We start from the raw sequence: 17,741 nt of genomic DNA, 5'->3' as shown, positions 1-17,741 counted from the left end.
TACACCAGTAGCCACAGCCAATCACAGTTAGAAACACGCCCCTAGGGACACACTTAACCCCTCCCTCTCCAATAAAGTTAACTCCTTCACTGCCAGTGTAATTTTTACAGTAACAGTGCATATGTAAAGCACTGATTACTGCAGTAATGTCACTGGTAACCCCAAAAGTGTCAAAAATGTCAGTCAAGGGTCCGATCTGTCCACCACAATGTTGCAGTCCCGCAAAAAAAAAATCGCAGATCGCCGCCATTACTCGTTAAAAAAAAAACAACAAAAATGACAAAAATCTTTCCCTTAGTTAGTAAACACAATAACTTTTGCGCAAACCAATCAAAATACGCTTTTTGCAATTTTTTTTACCAAACATATGCAGCATAAAACAAATTGGCCTAAAATGTTAAAAAATTTTGATTTTTACTTTTTTTTGGGGGAATTTCATATAAAAAAAATGTGAAAAATATTGTTATTTTTGCAAAATTGACGCTCTTTTTTTGTTTATAGCGCATGATCAAAAAATCGCACACGTGATCAAATACCACCAAAAGAAAGCTCTGTTTGTGGGAAAAAAAGGACGTCAAATTTGTTTAGGTACAGCGTCGCAGGACCGCGCAATTGTCTGTTAAAATCACGCAGTGCCGAATCGCAAAATACCCCCTGGTCAGGAAGGGGGTAAAATCTTCCGGGGCTTAAGTGGTTAAATCAGTTCTACCTTAAAATCAGTTTTAATATTATAAAAAAACTCTCCCCCATGTTTTGTTACCCTTATTGCAAGGTGCATTTTCCACTGACACTCACATATCCCAACCATTTCCCCTAAGACCTAGTGTCCATGAGTTGTTCTACATCTCCAAGTGATAGAACACTGACACCTAAATCCCAAAGTTTGTTGCTGAATGGGCTGTATGCCACTGTAAGGGGTATTGATGATTGAAAGGCATCAGGAAGTTGAATCCATGGTTGCAGCAAAGAATGAAACTCTTTCTGGTGATGAAAGTCTACTTGGTTTTTCTGCTGATTCTGTTGTCCTTGAGATAAGTACTCTTTTATTTGTGGTTGCCATGTACTCTCCAGTTCTTTCCTTTCTAAAATAGTTGTGTTCTCTTCTGGTACTTGCTGTCTCAGGTAACCCAGTCCTTCATGTACCATTACTGTCTCAATGCTCGTACCACAAGTTTGGATGTCTCTATCATCAATACCATCACAACAGCTGATGAAGTTCTGGGAGTCTGTTGATAGGCTGATACCACTGTCTTCACTTTTGGTGCTTTCTCTTTCACAAGAGTGCTCCTCTAGTGTGTTTGTATCCGTAATATCAGGTTTTGACTTTGACAGATTTACACCTACAGAGGGCACTTCAGAGAACTTTGACATATCGGTGACAAAGATTTGGCTTCCAAAACCACTGTCTGCACTGCTGCGCATCAAGGAGTGCCTGAGCTCTGGCATGAGATGTTCAATTTGGTCATTCTCCCAGTGCAGGGTTGTCTCAATAACAGAGGATGATGGTTTATCCATCCATGACCAACTTCTCTGAATAAGAGACTTCTGCGGAAAGAATTACATATTTGGTCATTATTTTGTAACGCTTTTTTTTGACATGTTTACTTTACTTCTCTTGCTTGTGCATACTCATGCTCTTCTGTGGGCTGGTAGCAGGAGTATAGAAAGATTCATGCACACTATTATTTGTTGGTGTTTTATGTGTCTAGTGACAATTTCCCTGGCCCGGGAGCTACTCGTCCTGCATACAAGTAAATGGCTGTACGCAGCTGTACATTTGGAAATGCTGATGCTTCTTTGGATTAGCATTTCCATGTGCATGCGCTTCCAATGTACTCCCCAAGCATGGAGATTTCACATTCAGAAAATACTTTAGATGCACATTCATGGGTAAAGAAGCATCAGCGTTTACAAGAGTACGGCCTCTTTGTCATTTTACTCACTATCTTTAACTCTATAATACAGGTACATAGTGGACTGTGTATCAAAAAATAATCCACGCCACGGGTATCTCTGTGGGTAATGACAAAAGTAAATAATAATTAATAATGAAATAAACAATAATGCATTATCATTATTAATAATAATATTTGCAATAATTAAAACCGCAAAAGGTTAGTGAATTTCCTATTCCAAGTTATTGGCCTTCTCTTATTGTTCAATTTTAATTTAGAAGGTATCACACATGTGATGCAGTATTACCTACTATATGTTCACGGTTTCATTTTGTCTGTTACAACTTCCATTTGTAACTTTAGGAACTTTTAATTTAAAATGTACACTGACAACCTCAGGTCAATATTTTGTCTTAAACTAGAACCTTATACTATGCATTCCATAAATGACTATTTCTTGTATGAACACAATTTCAATGTCAATAAAATGTTTTTGCATTAAAAAACGCAAAGGTTTACAATGTTAGCAAGAACATTGTGACTGCACTATAAACAATTAATTAAAAAATATATGAAACCAATATTTACCTACTCATTACTCAAAATTCATCAATGAGTGCCTACTAAATAAATATTAAAATGGTGTAATTAATCATCAAACATTAACAAATCGTCTGTGTAACAATCAATCAATAAATAAAACATTAATTAATTTCATATAGAAGTAATCATAATCAACATACCCTCAGTGTCCATTTTGTAGTTAATTAAAAAAAACAAATGAATAAATAAAATTGTGAAGCACAAAACAATCTATCACAAAATGTCCCCAGTGTAGGTAAAAGTACTGATAATCTGTATAAAAGTTTACTCCACCATAAAGTGTAAAAAAGTTATCGTTTTCTTCTGAAAAAAATCCACACCACGGGTTGATTTACCAAAACTGGAGAGTGCAAAATCTGGTGCAGCTCTGCATAGAAACCAATCAGCTTCCAGATTTTTTTTTTTTTTTGTTAAAGCATAATTGAACAAGCTGAAGTTAGAAGCCAGTTGGCTACCATGCACAGCCGCACCAGATTTTTCACTCTCCAGCTTTAGTGAGTCTACCCCCACGTGCCCAACACTAGGAAGGATGGCACATGTGTTTGTAAGCACCACCAGCGCTAACAGTAAAAATGGATGCGAGGGGACGGCTTGTGCTGAAGGACGTCACCCAATGAAGCTCCACTCCATGCATTTCGGCATGATGTAGTCATTACAACAGGATTTTATGCTATGTAACGCTTCTCTTTCTTACATGGTGATGGAGAGCACTGTTCTAACCCCGAATATGCTGGAAAGATGCATTACCCTGGTGTGAGTATCCAATAGCCTTTGGTGGAGGACATGTGAACTTTTTCTGAAGAAAAGGATAACATTTTTATACTTTGGTGCTTATATAATAGTATTTATTTATTTGTTAATGGACACTGAGGGTATGTTGATTATGATTAATTCTCTATGAAATGAATTATTTTTTATTCATTGATTGATTGTTACACTGAAGATCTATTTGTTTAATGTTTAATGAGCAATTGCACAGTTTTTAATATTTATTTAGTAGGCACACTTTGATGAACTTTGAGGTATGAGTATATTGATTTCATTTATATTTTTGGTTACATCTTGAATAATTATGTATAGCTTAGTCATAATGTTCTTGCTAACACAGCGGCCTGTGCAAAATTTTGCATGGCTCTAATATTTTTCTTTTTTCAAACTACAGCTCTTTGAAGAAATATTTTGGTCTGAAATGACAGCAGCCTGTATATTACTTTATTGGGATTAATCAAGATCTTACACCATATTACCAAAAGTATTGGGACACCTGCCTTTACACACACATGAACTTTAATGACATCCCAGTCTTAGTCTGTAGGGTTCAATATTAAGTTGGCCCACCCTTTGCAGCTATAACAGCTTCAACTCTTCTGGGAAGACTGTCCACAAGGTTTAGAATGTGTCTATGGGAATGTTTGGCCATTTTTCCAGAAGCGCATTTGTGAGGTCGGGCACTGATGTGAGCGAGAAGGCCTGGCTCTCAGTCTCCACTCTAATTCATCCCAAAGGTGTTCTGTTGAGTTTGGGACTCTGTGCAGGCCAGTCAAGTTCCTCCACCCCAAGCTCACTCATCCATGTCTTTATGGACCTTGAGTTGGAACAGAAAGGGGACATCCCCAAACTGTTCCCAACAAAGTTGGGAGCATGAAATTGTCCAAAATGTATGGGCGTATGCTGACGCCTTAAGTGTTCCCTTCACTGGAACTAACGGGCCAAGTCCAACCCCTGATCCCCAGGTCCATAAAGACATCAATGAGTGAGTTTGGGGTGGAGGTACTTGACTGGCTTGCACAAAGTCCTGACCTCAACCTGACAGAACAACTTTGGGATAAGCTAGAGTGGAGACTGCAAGCCAAGCCTTATATTTCAACATCAGTGCCTGACCTCACAAATGCGCTTTTGGAAGAATGATCAAACATTCCCATAGACACACTCATAAACCTTGTGGACAGCCTTCCCAGAAGATTTGAAGCTGTTATAGCTGCAAAGGGTGGGCCGACTCAATATTGAACCCTTATGGACTAAGACTGGGATGCCATTAAAGTTCATGTGTGTTTCAAGGCAGGTGTCCCAATACTTTTGGTAATATACTGTATATAACAAGGATCCTCATACTACACATCCCATGAGGCATTGTAAAACTCTGACATTCACAGACACGACTAGGCATGATGGGAATTGTAGTTCCTGAACAACTGGAGGGCCATAGTTTGAAGACCCCTGGTATATAACCAGGAAATAAAAGGAAGAATTTGTATGTTTGGTAAGCTGCATATAGACATTTTGATCAAGAGGGGCCAGTGTTTTTTAGTGTGTCCTCTTCCTGTTACAAACGAAATTTGTTAAATTATATACTTGTAAAGTCTTTTTTACTCACTAGAGTTATGGGTGTCTTGACAACTCCCCGAGTATAAAAACAGATAAAGACATTGACAAAGATCAATAGAACCACAAAAGTTAGAATACAGGAGGCCACCACCAAGAGAGTGCTGTTTGAAATGCCTGCAGAGACAAAGAAGAAATTAGAAATTAGCATGGGCTCAACCTTCTGAAATTTGCATGTGAGATAGATGGCAGCTGATGGAAACAACACAAAACCTGGTTTTCAAAGGTTGGATGAGTATTTCTGTAAACTGGGCCCTGATCTTCAACACCATATGTTTTTAAACAGTTACTCCAGAGCAGATCATCATGCAACATCCACACTTTGCACACGGATCATCGTATGTGAGATGTCCCTGAACCACTGAGACACATTGCGTATGTAGAGGCTTCTTAAGTACTTGTCTCTATACCAATGATAGAATGCTGTACTAATGATAGAATCCTACAAAGGAATGTCTTTCTATATAGATGACAGTTTCAAGGTCTCACATAGTACAGTTCCTTCTAAGAAGGATTATTCATGTAGGGTGGAACAAAAGAGGTTCTATAGTAATAGTCCAAAACGTAGTTAAAGGCATTTATTACATAATATATTTTGCCTTGTGGAAAATTCTTACATGCCAAGAGTAAAGAGTCATGAAGGCAATTGTATCATAAATATCATAGTGTTGTAAAAGCTTCCTTGATAATTATCACTGCAGAAGTACAGGTATCCTTGTTTTTTTAAGTGAATCTGTATACTTTTTCATTTTAGTGACATGTTGCTATATCTTAGAAATGTAGACGGACTATTAAGCGGTCACCATCTTTATTCCTCACTTCCCACAGGCCATTCCTATTATTTCTTACTGCAGTAACACCACATCATCGTTAAAGGTGAACTCAGGACATATGTCAAAAACAATAATGAATGCAGTTATTTATTTAAAAATATATTTTAGATGTAGCTTGTTTAATTAACTTAATTTAAAGCAGTCTCTTATAATTCCTTTTCAACAGACTGAAAGAGGGAGGGGCAGTATTTGGGACTAGATCATGGGTGCTCAACCCGTGACCTTCCAGTTGTTGTGGAACTACAATTCCCAGCATGCCTCTGCCTTTGGGAGTCATGCTTGTAACTGTCAGCCTTGCAATGCACCATGGGGCTTGCAGTTCTGCCACAGTTGGAGGGCCACAGGTTGAGCACGCATGGACTAGATGAACAGAAATAAAAGTCCATTGTCAGGTAAAATATCAGCTGTGTAATTAGCTGTTTGCATGGAGTTTAGGCTTAGGCCCCTTTCACACGGGCTTTCCGATCAGGTCCACCTGTCAGTTTTTCAGGCAGACCTGATTGGACACTACATTGTCCTCTATAGAGCGGTGGATGTCAGCGGATACATGTCCGCTAATGCCCCATACACACGTGCAGATTATGTGCAGACTTTTGTCTGCAGACTTACCTTTTCTATGTAGTGCAAGGGCCTGCCAGATTGCATACAAATTGAAAGTGTTTAGGTTTGACCTCATATTATATGGTTTTGGTAAGTCTGCAGACAAAAGTCTGCAGATAATCTGCACGTGTGTATGGGGCATAACACTCACTGCCATCCGACCTGATCCTGTCCACCAAAAACAGATGGATGGTGGTCCTATTTTCAATTCCTCTGGCCGACCGGATGGCAATGGATTGAAACAAAGAGGCGGTCTGTTTTTATCTGATTGCCCCATAGTGTAAAGTGGGACTGTATCTGTGTCCACTCTGCATAGCGGAGCGGACATGGACCTGACATCCGCCTGCTCAGTGGGGATCAGCGGAGAGATCCCCCACTGAGCAAGGGGATTCTACATAGCAGAGGCATCTGTGTGAAAGGGGGCCTTAAAGTGGTTGAAAACCCCCATCTATGAATTGTATCTATAGGTAAGCCTATAATAAGGCTTACCTATAGGTACTGTAAATATCTCCTAAACTTGCACAGTTTAGGAGATATTTACTGTATAGTGCGCCAATGATGTCATTGGCACATGCACTCTGAAGGAAGGGCTGCCTGTGCTGTTTCTTCAGAGCCCTGTGCGTTGACTGGCGCTCCCGCACGCATGCGCGGGAGTGACATCACATGGCTCCGGCCTGTAGCACAGCTAAAGTCCGCGGACCCAGAAGGAAGACGGCTGAAGATGGATGCGGCCTCCAGTGGGGACGAGGGCTTAGTTTGGAGGTAAGTGTCACATAATGTGCTAATATGTGATGCATACTAGCACATTATGCCTTTACTTTTCAGGTAACAAAAAAAAAAAAAATCACTGACTTTACTTCCTCTTTAAACTGGCACATAAAGCTTAACCACAGGAAGACATAAAAAATACATATGAATACAGTTCAGTGTTCATTTAAAGAGTTATAAAAACTCACCTTGTTCGGGGAGGTAAATGCAGATCTCTGAAGAGGCTTCCCCAATGTTGTTACGGGAAGAAATTGCAGGCTGAATTTGTATACAATACTCCTGTTCCTCAGCCAGGCCCGTAATATGGAACCATTCACAGTGATTCACCTGCTGAAACTGAAAGCAAATACTGATTTCAGACAATACGTACTATTAAACCATATACTGTAAGACATACTGCAATCAATGTTACATGTTTACATTGCTAAAAACTGAACTCCGTAAAGAACATGATTTGTTTTTACTTTTGCTATGTAAGTAACTACTTCTATTGATGCCTGAACCCTGTAGTGGGTCAAGTGCTCTTCACCTTATCCATTTTTAAAAAATGTGCTTTCACTGAATACAAGGCACTCTGATGAATGTCAAGATCTCCCCTTGTAGTCTGCTTTACAAAACGACAGTAAAACCATGGTTTGCGAGCAATGTGGTATACAAGCGTTTTGCTAGACGAGCAACATTTTTAAAAAAACTTTAACTTGATATATGAGCGCGGTCTTGCAATACGAGCAGAAGAAGGATCACAGTTGTAATGTAAATTTATGGGGCTTTATTTTTAGGGAAGTCACGGGAAGTCACGGGTTGGAGGTCATGGGGGCAAATTGGATCTGTTAGGTAGAATCTGGGAAGCAGCCATTTATGGACCCTCCTGGTACCCTCCTCTTTATTGTTATGTATTGTTTGCACACCCCCCCCCTTTTTTTTTTTTGACTGTTGGATGGAATTGGGGTATGGAAATGTAGGGAGGAGGAAGACTGGGAAAATACCCATGTTTTGAATAAGTAATTATATGTAGATTGTGGGGTATGAGGTAATTATATGTATATTGTGGGGCGTGTGGAATGCTTTCTTATATATATCTCAGGAACACTACTGGTGATTTTAATTGTAATGTAATAAGAAAGAGTTTAAATCCACAGTTTTAATTAAAAAAAAAAGTGGAATGACACTTAACAATGTTACAAACTATATATCAAACGTTAAGGAGTCTTGTTCTCATCCGTGTAAACTCTCTAGTGCAGTTGGGGAATGTAGTTCCAAAACATCTGGGGTGCCAAGGTTCGCCATCACTGGGCTAGTGTATACAGTACATGGCCAGAGGTCTGGGGGCACTTGTGGCTCTCAGCGCTTCCTGGAGAACTGGGAGACACTAGGAGACACTCCCAGCTGGTTGGGCTGGCATAACGTGTGTTCGGAGCACCCTGGAAGTGATGTCAACAGTTGTCCAGTGTTGTTCAGGAAGTGCTGTGAGCCACCAGCACCCCCAGACCTCTGGCAACATACTGTATACACCAGCGGCTTTACACAGATGAACACCCGACTCCTTGACGTGGAATATTGTTTTTCACATTGTGAGTGTCATTCCACTTTTTTTTACATTACTTTGTATTGCCGTAATAATTTTTATATGAATAAATGGTTGTGGAACGAATCATCCTGAGTTTCCATTATTTCTTATGGGTGAATATGCTTTGATATACGAGTGCTTTGGATTACAAGCATGTTTCTGGTACGAATAATGCTCGCAATCCAAGGTTTTACTGTATAAGCAGAAGGCAACACAGGCAACAGAAAATGTTTTTGAATTTTTTGGATGGTTCTTAATAATATGTTGTTTAATTTCATTAGAAGGTGGTCATATAAATTCTTGCCAAAACACTCCAGTACAAGCTGCTGTGCTCAGAGCGTGCATTCAGTGATCGCTATCACATATTATCTATTCACTTGGTGATGTCTATTCTTCCATGAGCAAACGCAGGTGGGTCTTGCTACATTACATTAATCAAAAACAGAGGATGAAATCCAGAACAAAGTGTTGCAAATAGAAAAAGATATGTAATTGAAAATTGGTAAGCCAATGTCCTGATCTTAATCCATCTGAAATGCTGTTTCATGATCTTAAGCAAAACATCCCAAAAATTTACATGAACTAAAATAACCTTGCATAAAGAAATAAGTCAGAATATGTTTTTAGTGAATATATATTACATTTGTTAATAAGAAGCACATTACATTTGTCAATAGCACTGACAGTAAGACACACATACCGTGTGGTTATCTGAGGTTCGTCGAATATCGATATGGTACATGCGGTGTCGGGGAAAAAATTCTTCAAAGCGCTTGCTAATGTTATTCGATGTAACTATTGGCAGAGTGATCTGAACAAGTAAGGAAGGCCCATCCACATCCACTTGTACAGATGGTGGAGGCAGAGTAACTGCAAGACAACCATGTATTTTGCAGTTAGCCTACGTATCATTGGCAAATCAAATCAAATAGATATACAATATCATATATGAAATGCTAATAAAGGCAGGTGTTTCAAAGAGTCAAAAACAGACTGTAATCCTTATCCTGTTTAATTTTTTTCAATCTGTAGAAGTACAATGCCCATCATGAATTCCATTATCTTTCCAATCAGTTTTAAAAATTCAAGACAGGTAAGCAGGACCATAAACCTTTCTCAATAGAACCTTTAGGCTGCCTATGGATAGTTAGAAATTCAAATCTATGTATGGCCATTCCTGCTCCACAGAAAGCCTTGTTATAGGTTTATAGGTACATTTCATGCTTTGGCGTTTACTCTCACTTTAAGTGAGGCCCTCTGCATGAGCAGTCTAAAGCCTAGTACACATGCAACGATTTTCCGCCGACCGGTCGTCCGTCTTTTGTCCAGAGTGGTGTTTTGTTGGTTGGAATGTGCCTAGACTGCACACAAATTTTCCCGCCCAGCAAAATTCTACTTCAGAAGTGATGTCATATGTTGGTTTGCTTTCTTTGTGTTCTTTCTTCGACATTTTTCCCTGTCGAAATCTGTACTGACTGCACGAAAATCGGCTGTGTTTTGACGGAGGACAAAAATTTTATAGCCTGCACACCAGATTTTTTCGGCCGAAAAGTCGGAGTGGGTTGTCGGAAGCATCATACTAACAAGCCGAAAATCGGCGGATCGGTCGTCAGACGAAAATTCCCGGCCGAATTTCTACTCTCTTTAAGGCCTAATGCACATTAGGAGTTTAGGCCTGGTGCATTATGCTCAAGCACAGGGTGCTAAACACAAAGGGGTTTCTTTACTAAAACTGGAGAGTGCAAAATCTGGTGCAGCTGTGCATGGTAGCCAATCAGCTTCAATCTTCAGCTTGTTCAGTTACCCTTTGACAAAAAAACCTGGAAAGTGATTGGTTTCTGTGCAAAGCTGCAGCAGATTTTGCACTCTCCGGTTTTAGCAAATCAACCCCACAGTGTTTATAAGGCCTTACCTTTGAAACGAAAGAACATTTACCCAGAGATGTTTTTTTTTTTTTATTGATAGCCAAAGCTCAGACCTGTTTTATGACCATTGATTTTAATTATTGATTCTTTTTGTTTTGCTGCTCCTCATACCTTTTTTCTGTAAATTATATTCTCCACCATTTTTTCTTTTATTAAATTATGTTTTAAAATCATTCAAATTCATTCAAAACTTAAACGTGGCTTGTAACAGGTTGCCTGTATAAATAACTAAACCCAATGTAAAGTGCTCTCCTCCTCCGAGCTGGAAAATCTTTGTGCAGTTTGAGTCTGAGATTTTCATTATCGCAAACTGGTGACAGCAGAGTGAGATCTGACGTGTCATTGTCACATATTGGTGGCACCAGCTAAGATCTGATCTGTTGTTGTTATAATATACCTCTCCAGGCATAGCTGTCAGCATAGCAACTCATAATGGTGTATACTTATTTTCCAGCAAAGCCATCAGACACAATTCAATAATGCTTAAGCACTAATAGAGATTACTAGATAGTAGGAGTTGTTTAGAGTCAGTGCCATCTTTAATAATACTTTTTACTCTCTACAATGACACTACGCTTACTATCCTGGACTGGTAAATTCTGAAGAATGCCCATATACCTCACATATTAGAGATACTTTCAAGTTGAAATTCAAAGGACTTGTTATGGAGACAAATGTCTAACTAGGGATTTTCCCTGTCTCTAGGACAGGAAGTGATTGGAAATCCCTCAATCTCCCATATGGAGCAAAAAAGACAGATTATGATTTAATCATTCTCTAATTGTCTACTTTCACCAAAATCAAGGAAAAAATTTTCACTACATATACATTACATTTTAAGTAGTTGTTTACATGCAAGAGAAAAAGGAATAAAAAACTTGTATACTATACTGAACTACACCATACTCTTTTCTACGGTGTTATGACTGAAGAGGAAACCACATAACAAAAAAAAAAATTGAAGGGGTAAGGTCATGATGTGATAGAGTGCTGACAAATTATTGTGTTGCAACCTGAACTAGATTGTCTCAAAAGAGTAATTTTAAGATAAATAATTAAGTCCAAACCCTAGACAATAAAGGTGGAGAACAGAACTGACGTTCAAAAGAATCCCTTCCCTTTTTTGAACACCACTATTGTCACTAATCAGACGTAGGTTCAAAGTCTGTTTACTAAAAATGTCCTACACAGAATTACCATCAAGTAATTTATGGTGTTCTGATGTGCTCCAAAGATGGCACATATGTTATTTTAGAGTGGACCTGAACTCAAAGATGAAAGATTTGCTGTCTTATAGAGAACATCTAGAAATGTTAATTGTGCCTAAGCAGCATCCTGAAAAGCTACCTTTTGTCTCAAATAAAAAACTGTGAACCTCCTGTGCATTAACCCTCATACCGGTATATATACAGCATATAAGGCACTGTTGCCTCTGGCTGCTAGTCTTACAGGATTTGGAGTGATATTCAGTAATTCCACATTTGTGCTGCTTGCTGGAGAGGAAGTTGTACCTCGTGGTCTACAGTGCAATGATCTCCTTGCCTGTTTAGATCTGTGATTTCTTCACCTGTCCTTCTAATTTTTGAACATTACATCAGCAATCAAATGGGCAGCTCTGACATGGGAAAGCAAAGACCTGGCCATGTCCCAAGATAAATATCTCAACACAACGACATAGTGTGAAAAATAAGGCATGGTAAATCAGTAAAGATTTCCTGTAGGGAGACCACAGGCAATACTGATGACTAGTCTTTTGTGAGTCTTGTTTGAGCGTAGTTTCCACAGTTTAGGTCCTTCTTTAAGCTAACAAGACCTATAAGCACCCTGATCTGTTTCATGGAGCCCGGCCTAAATTCTCTTTATACTCATAATTGCAGTCATTTGCAAAGAAATCTTTGAGAATGGTAATACTCTGTATAGAACTAAGAGTAAAAATGTTTAAATATATTTATATGCGACGCATAAAAGTAAAGGAGTGTCTAACTAAACAAATATTTTAAAACTAGAAGTTTACCTTCTGTGAATGTGTAGCGTATTGTACGAGTCCATTCTGATGTCTGGTTTCCTAGAACACTCCTAACTCGTGCATAATAACCATTGTCTATTGGTAAGGTTTCCACCGTAAGGTCACAGCTGTGGTTTCTAATTAAAGTGCAGCTTGGCACAGCAGTCCAATTGGAAACACCATACCTGAAAAATGTGAAAAGAGTGATTTATTAATATATTTAAATAACTACAATGGAAGATGCAACATCTAATAAATGTGTGCACATTATTTCTAAACACAAAGGGGATAACTACTACAAAAGTGGAATTGTTAACAAGAATTATGATTGTTTGCTATAGTCAAAAATCTAGGTTTGACACTATTTACTTTTCTCCAGTGTTTCTCACCTTAGATACTCCACTATATACAAAATTCCATCGCTACCAGAACTGTTGTGTGACCAATGCAATATGTGATAAAAAAAATCCGGTGGAAAATGGACATTTTCAGGAGGTTTCAGCAAATCACCTATAGGAAAAAAACAGGGAGAGAATTATACATAAAACACAATATTGCTGCGCTAAGGATAACAAACAATAAAATCTATGGCAGGAAAAGCAGCCACACTAATCTGGAACAATACAGATCATAAAAAATAGTAAAACTGAGAATTATACATGGCTCCTAACTGTCCCTTATTTGGAGGGATTTTCCTTTTCTGAGAACCAAATCCCTCTCTTTATATTTCCTCCTCAGTTGTTTCTTTTTTGTCTGTTGCATGGACCCCTTTAAAGAAAATGCACTTTTTTACTACCAGAAGTGTTATATTACACTAAATTTTAAGTTAGAACTATAGGCAAAACATTTTTGCCTATAGATAGAGTAAGGGAGGGGTTATAACCCCTGTTAGATTTTTTTTTTTTTTGCCATTAATGTCCCATTGGGGAGATTTTCTATCAGTCCTGTCACATAGCCAAACAGGAAGTTATAGGAAATCCCTGAAAATAAGGGGAATTCCTTGGGGACCCCCATGTCACTAGAACTAGCATTCCCATGGGAAAATTTCCACTCTATTACTTTTCTGGGGACAACCCAAAATCTGGAATTTTCCTTTACTTTCACTTTCAATGATAATGGAAAACAGGACAAATAGAGAGGGTGAATCTCCCTAACAAGGGCACAGAAAACAATAAACTGACAAGTGTTCTAATTCATCTTCACTCTATGCAAAATTAAAAAAAAGTGTTTTCAGTTTTTAAGGCGGACCTGATTGGACCCTGCAGTCTCCTCTATGGAACGGCAGGTGTCAGGGGACACCCACATTTTATTTTTTTAAATTTGAATACATTTTATTATATGGCACAGTGGTGAACATTTTTTTTTAAAGTGTTTTGATTCATGACTAGGGACGAGCTCAAGGTCTGAACACAACTTTGGCTGTTCAGGAATGATTTGGTCAATAGCATAAAATCCAAGAGAAGTGCTAAAAATCTATATTCCAATCAGACAGACTGCAGGGCTCCAGCTTCAGCCAGCTCGCTTCCAATATGATATTAGTAATAGATAGTCTGAGTCACAGAAAGTTCCAATGTAAAAAAAAAAAGCCAGAAATTCTTTTTATAGATATAGAAGGCTAAAAACACAGCCTTGCAGGGAAAGCTGACATGTTTCAGCCCAAAATAACCTTAGTCATAGCTACCATTTATTTTATTTAGTTATATCGTCAATGACAGCACCCAGGAGACTCCACCCCTTTGTTTACTATTAGCCCCAGGTTTCCTTTAGGATCAAATGGCTATAAAGGCTAGGGTCCAGGGGAGCCAAATCTCAGGAAATGTCAGGCTTCTCTTTGTGGGTTCAAAAGCTTGAACAGATCTCTAAACCACTGACCAGAAAAATATTTATAAGATAATTTATTAAAAATCAAAGCCCAAAGTAGAAAAACTATGAAGTGTCAACCTTGTATAATCATCTACTTTAAAGGGCTACCACAGGGGTCATATCATTATAGACTACAGTATATATTAAGTTTCCCTTTTTGAGTCTATATTGATATGACCCCTGTGGTACCCCTTTAGCAGTTGATCATACAAGGTTGGCGAGGCTCCTCTTTGTTCCGTTATCTTTTTTTTTTTTTTTTCATTTTCTTATTTAAATTAGAAACAATAAATCAATAACAAACAAATGTGTCATTACATTTATACTCAGTAATATATTGGAGTTGATTGATCGAAGGCAAATAGGCTATACACTTTGCAAGACAATTTTTGCTCTAAAAGGGAATTTTTAACCTACTGAATGTGGCAAAAATTCACTTTGCAAAAGCGTTTTTAGTTGCATGTGATTGCATACAAAGTGAAAATTACCCTCCAAAAAGTGAACAGTCTATTTGCTTTTAGTACACCAACCCCATAATCATGGATTTTAGAATACTAAAAATGATTTGGAGACACTAAGCTTAAATCCAGCCTTCTGCATATATTTATTGGAGTGGTAATTTAGTGATGAACACAAGTAAATCATAAAACTGAAATTAAATGAATGTGCGAAGTGCAAGTTTATCATAGAAACCGTTTAGAAAAGTTGTTAATGAACTGAAATAAACCACATAGAGATTGTATCATTGAGCGTCCCTTCAAACCACAGCCACAAATGCCTATGGATGTAAAAAAGCAAATGCGAGAAAAATACATGACTAACTCATCTTAAATATGTATGTACATTAGCGGTTACAGATCTAGGTGATCCCTGCTGCTAACCACAGCTCTACCATTATATTGTAGAAATTATAAAAAAAAAAAAACAGCATTTAGAGATTCTCAATAGCCAAAAGTGTACGCATTTTTTAAATCCCCTGTCTGTTTTCCATTGCTGGGGGTTCCCTTCACCTCTTATCCTGTGAGAAGTGAGAGCGCACCTCTCAAAACTGAGGGAAAATCGCCTTCTTGGGCAACATCACCAGACTAGATGTGCCCATTGAATTTCTGCCTGGGCGACAATGGTCACAGAGACAAATAGAGAAGCTCTCTGAGAGGCCAGAGCCACACCAAAGATTTTAGAATCGAGAAACCCATGGAATTCTATGGTAATACAGCCAATATATTTTGGGGGTTTGTACAGCCCCCCTTTATCAGGGCTCGAAAAATGGTCAAAGAATAGATATATCATACTTTAAGCAGTTTGAAGGATACAGAAACAAGTTGTTCCTTTCAAATTTGGTGGGAGTTCTAACCCTTCCATGCAAAAAAATAAAAAAATTAACTTTTGGCTATAAAAAAATGAAATTGTAGATTTCAGCTCACCACTAAGCAAAATGCATTCTTCCCCAAGGAGTAGAATATTTAAAAGGCTTGTACATCCCTAAGAATTTATAATAGGATCTCTAAATATTATTAAGGCACTGTCAATGGACCAAAACATCTGCAAAATTTGGCATGCACCAATTTTTTTGTAATGCAGCACCTCACATCACACAATAGAGTTATTATTCTGTGTACTGTAACACATGTGCATTCCCTTTGCGCGTTGGGGTACCACTGAAAAATAATTGCACCTCAATATTTTAAAGCATGTAATTTGTGTTAACATCTGCACATTACATCAAGACTACAGTAGGAATGAGCCTGAATGGACTGCCAATGTACTAAAACAGGCACGCTTCATTTTTGCACAAAGTGTGTGGTGGGTGCCACTGAAAAATAATGGCACTGCAATCAGAGGCGTAACTAGAACCTTCAGGGCCCTGATGCAAGAAACCATGAAGGGCCCCCCAGACCCCTGGCCGGGGCCCTTCCCTTCAAGCCCAGGGCCCTTCCCACTAATCCTGGGGCTCTTTACACTCATTGCATGGCCTTTTATTACGGTCCCGCAGCAGGATCCTTTCACAAGTTCTGCAGTGGGCCCCCTTCCTGCAATCTTGGGGCCTCCCCACAGTGGTGCAAAGCCAGGGCCCGGTCGCAAGTGTGACCTTTGCGATCCTTTAAGTTCACCCACTGGTTTGCTACCGGGCCCCCTGGAGCATGGGGCCCGGTAGCGATTGCAACCCCTGCAACCCCTGTAGTTACGCCCCTGACTGCAATAAAGAACAGTGTGAATGGGCCCTATTATTTCTTCACACAACACTTGACACTTGATGAGCTAGTTACATTAAATAAGAAAGAACGGAAATTGCAAGAGAACGTTTGCATACACAAAAAGGAAACACTTGTCTTTTACAAGAACCTTATCACCAGTTCATTGGAAACAGGAAATCTTCCTTCAGACAGCAGTGTGCCGAACAACAAAAAGGTCACAAAAATATCAGAAATAGACAAAGATGAAATTACACGAACATTTAAAAAAAAAAAAAAAATTGTTAAATAGAACCAGTAAAGGCTTTATTAGGTTTATTATAGCTAGGTTGCTGGGTCTTTGATAATTCAGCATATTACCCAAAATATTGTATACAGAACTATGTATACAACCTATTAAAAAGTCATTTTTTTGTACTCCTTTCATTTTATTTCTTTAACATAAAACTTAAAGAGGTTGTAAACTCGTTCAAAATTTTTTTTTTTTTTTACAACCTGCAAGAGAAAGACATAATGAGCTAGTATGCATCGCATACTAGCTCATTATGAAATACTTACCTTAGAACGAGCCCCCGCCGTGCCGCTCTCTTAACTGTATGACGAGCGACATGTTCAGTCGCCCGTCTTCCGGGATCGCGGCATCCGGCCATCTGATTGGCCGGAGCCGCGGTGACGTCACACCCGCGCACGTGCGCGGGAGCCGACGGTCACGGCACGGGGCTCTGAAGGAACGGCACGATCAGCCGTTCCTTCAGAGCGCATGCGCCAGTGACGTCACTGGCTGCATTAAAGGTAAATATCTCCTAAACCGTACATGTTTAGGAGATATTTACAGTACCTATAGGTAAGCCTTATCATAGGCTTACCTATAGGTACAACTTCCTGAGGAGGGTTTACTTCCTCTTTAAATTTTAGAAAATACATCTACTGTGTAGAACAACATTAAAGTGCTAAGAATTTTATGAATAAAGATAGGAAAGAAGAATTTAAAGAAAACAAACAAACAATGCCATCCAGACTTATATAGCATACAAAATATCAAGAATATAAATGGAAAATAAAACAAAATGTCAAGGAACAAGATAAACAGGTATTGCTAGTTACCTATTAT

General features: G+C 38.7%; 1 protein-coding gene across 1 annotated transcript in view; it reads right to left on the bottom strand.

Annotated features, from left to right (window-relative positions):
- Positions 1-740: 740 nt before the first annotated feature.
- Positions 741-17,741, bottom strand: part of IL10RA (interleukin 10 receptor subunit alpha) — a 20,157-nt gene continuing 3,156 nt past the window's right edge. The window contains exons 2-7 of the mRNA XM_082273201.1: positions 12,968-13,088; positions 12,588-12,763; positions 9,349-9,518; positions 7,270-7,417; positions 4,873-4,997; positions 741-1,545 (exon numbers count right to left, since the gene is read on the bottom strand). Of these exons, the coding sequence (XP_082129327.1) occupies positions 814-1,545; positions 4,873-4,997; positions 7,270-7,417; positions 9,349-9,518; positions 12,588-12,763; positions 12,968-13,088 (1,472 nt within the window). The 3' untranslated portion in view covers positions 741-813. The remainder of the gene's footprint in view (positions 1,546-4,872; positions 4,998-7,269; positions 7,418-9,348; positions 9,519-12,587; positions 12,764-12,967; positions 13,089-17,741) is intronic.

This window comes from Pelophylax lessonae (assembly GCF_965119305.1).
Source record: "Pelophylax lessonae genome assembly, chromosome: 12".
In the NCBI taxonomy this organism is placed as follows: domain Eukaryota; kingdom Metazoa; phylum Chordata; class Amphibia; order Anura; family Ranidae; genus Pelophylax; species Pelophylax lessonae.
Note: the sequence above shows the minus strand (reverse complement) of the source record. Positions and strands in the feature narration are given on the sequence as shown.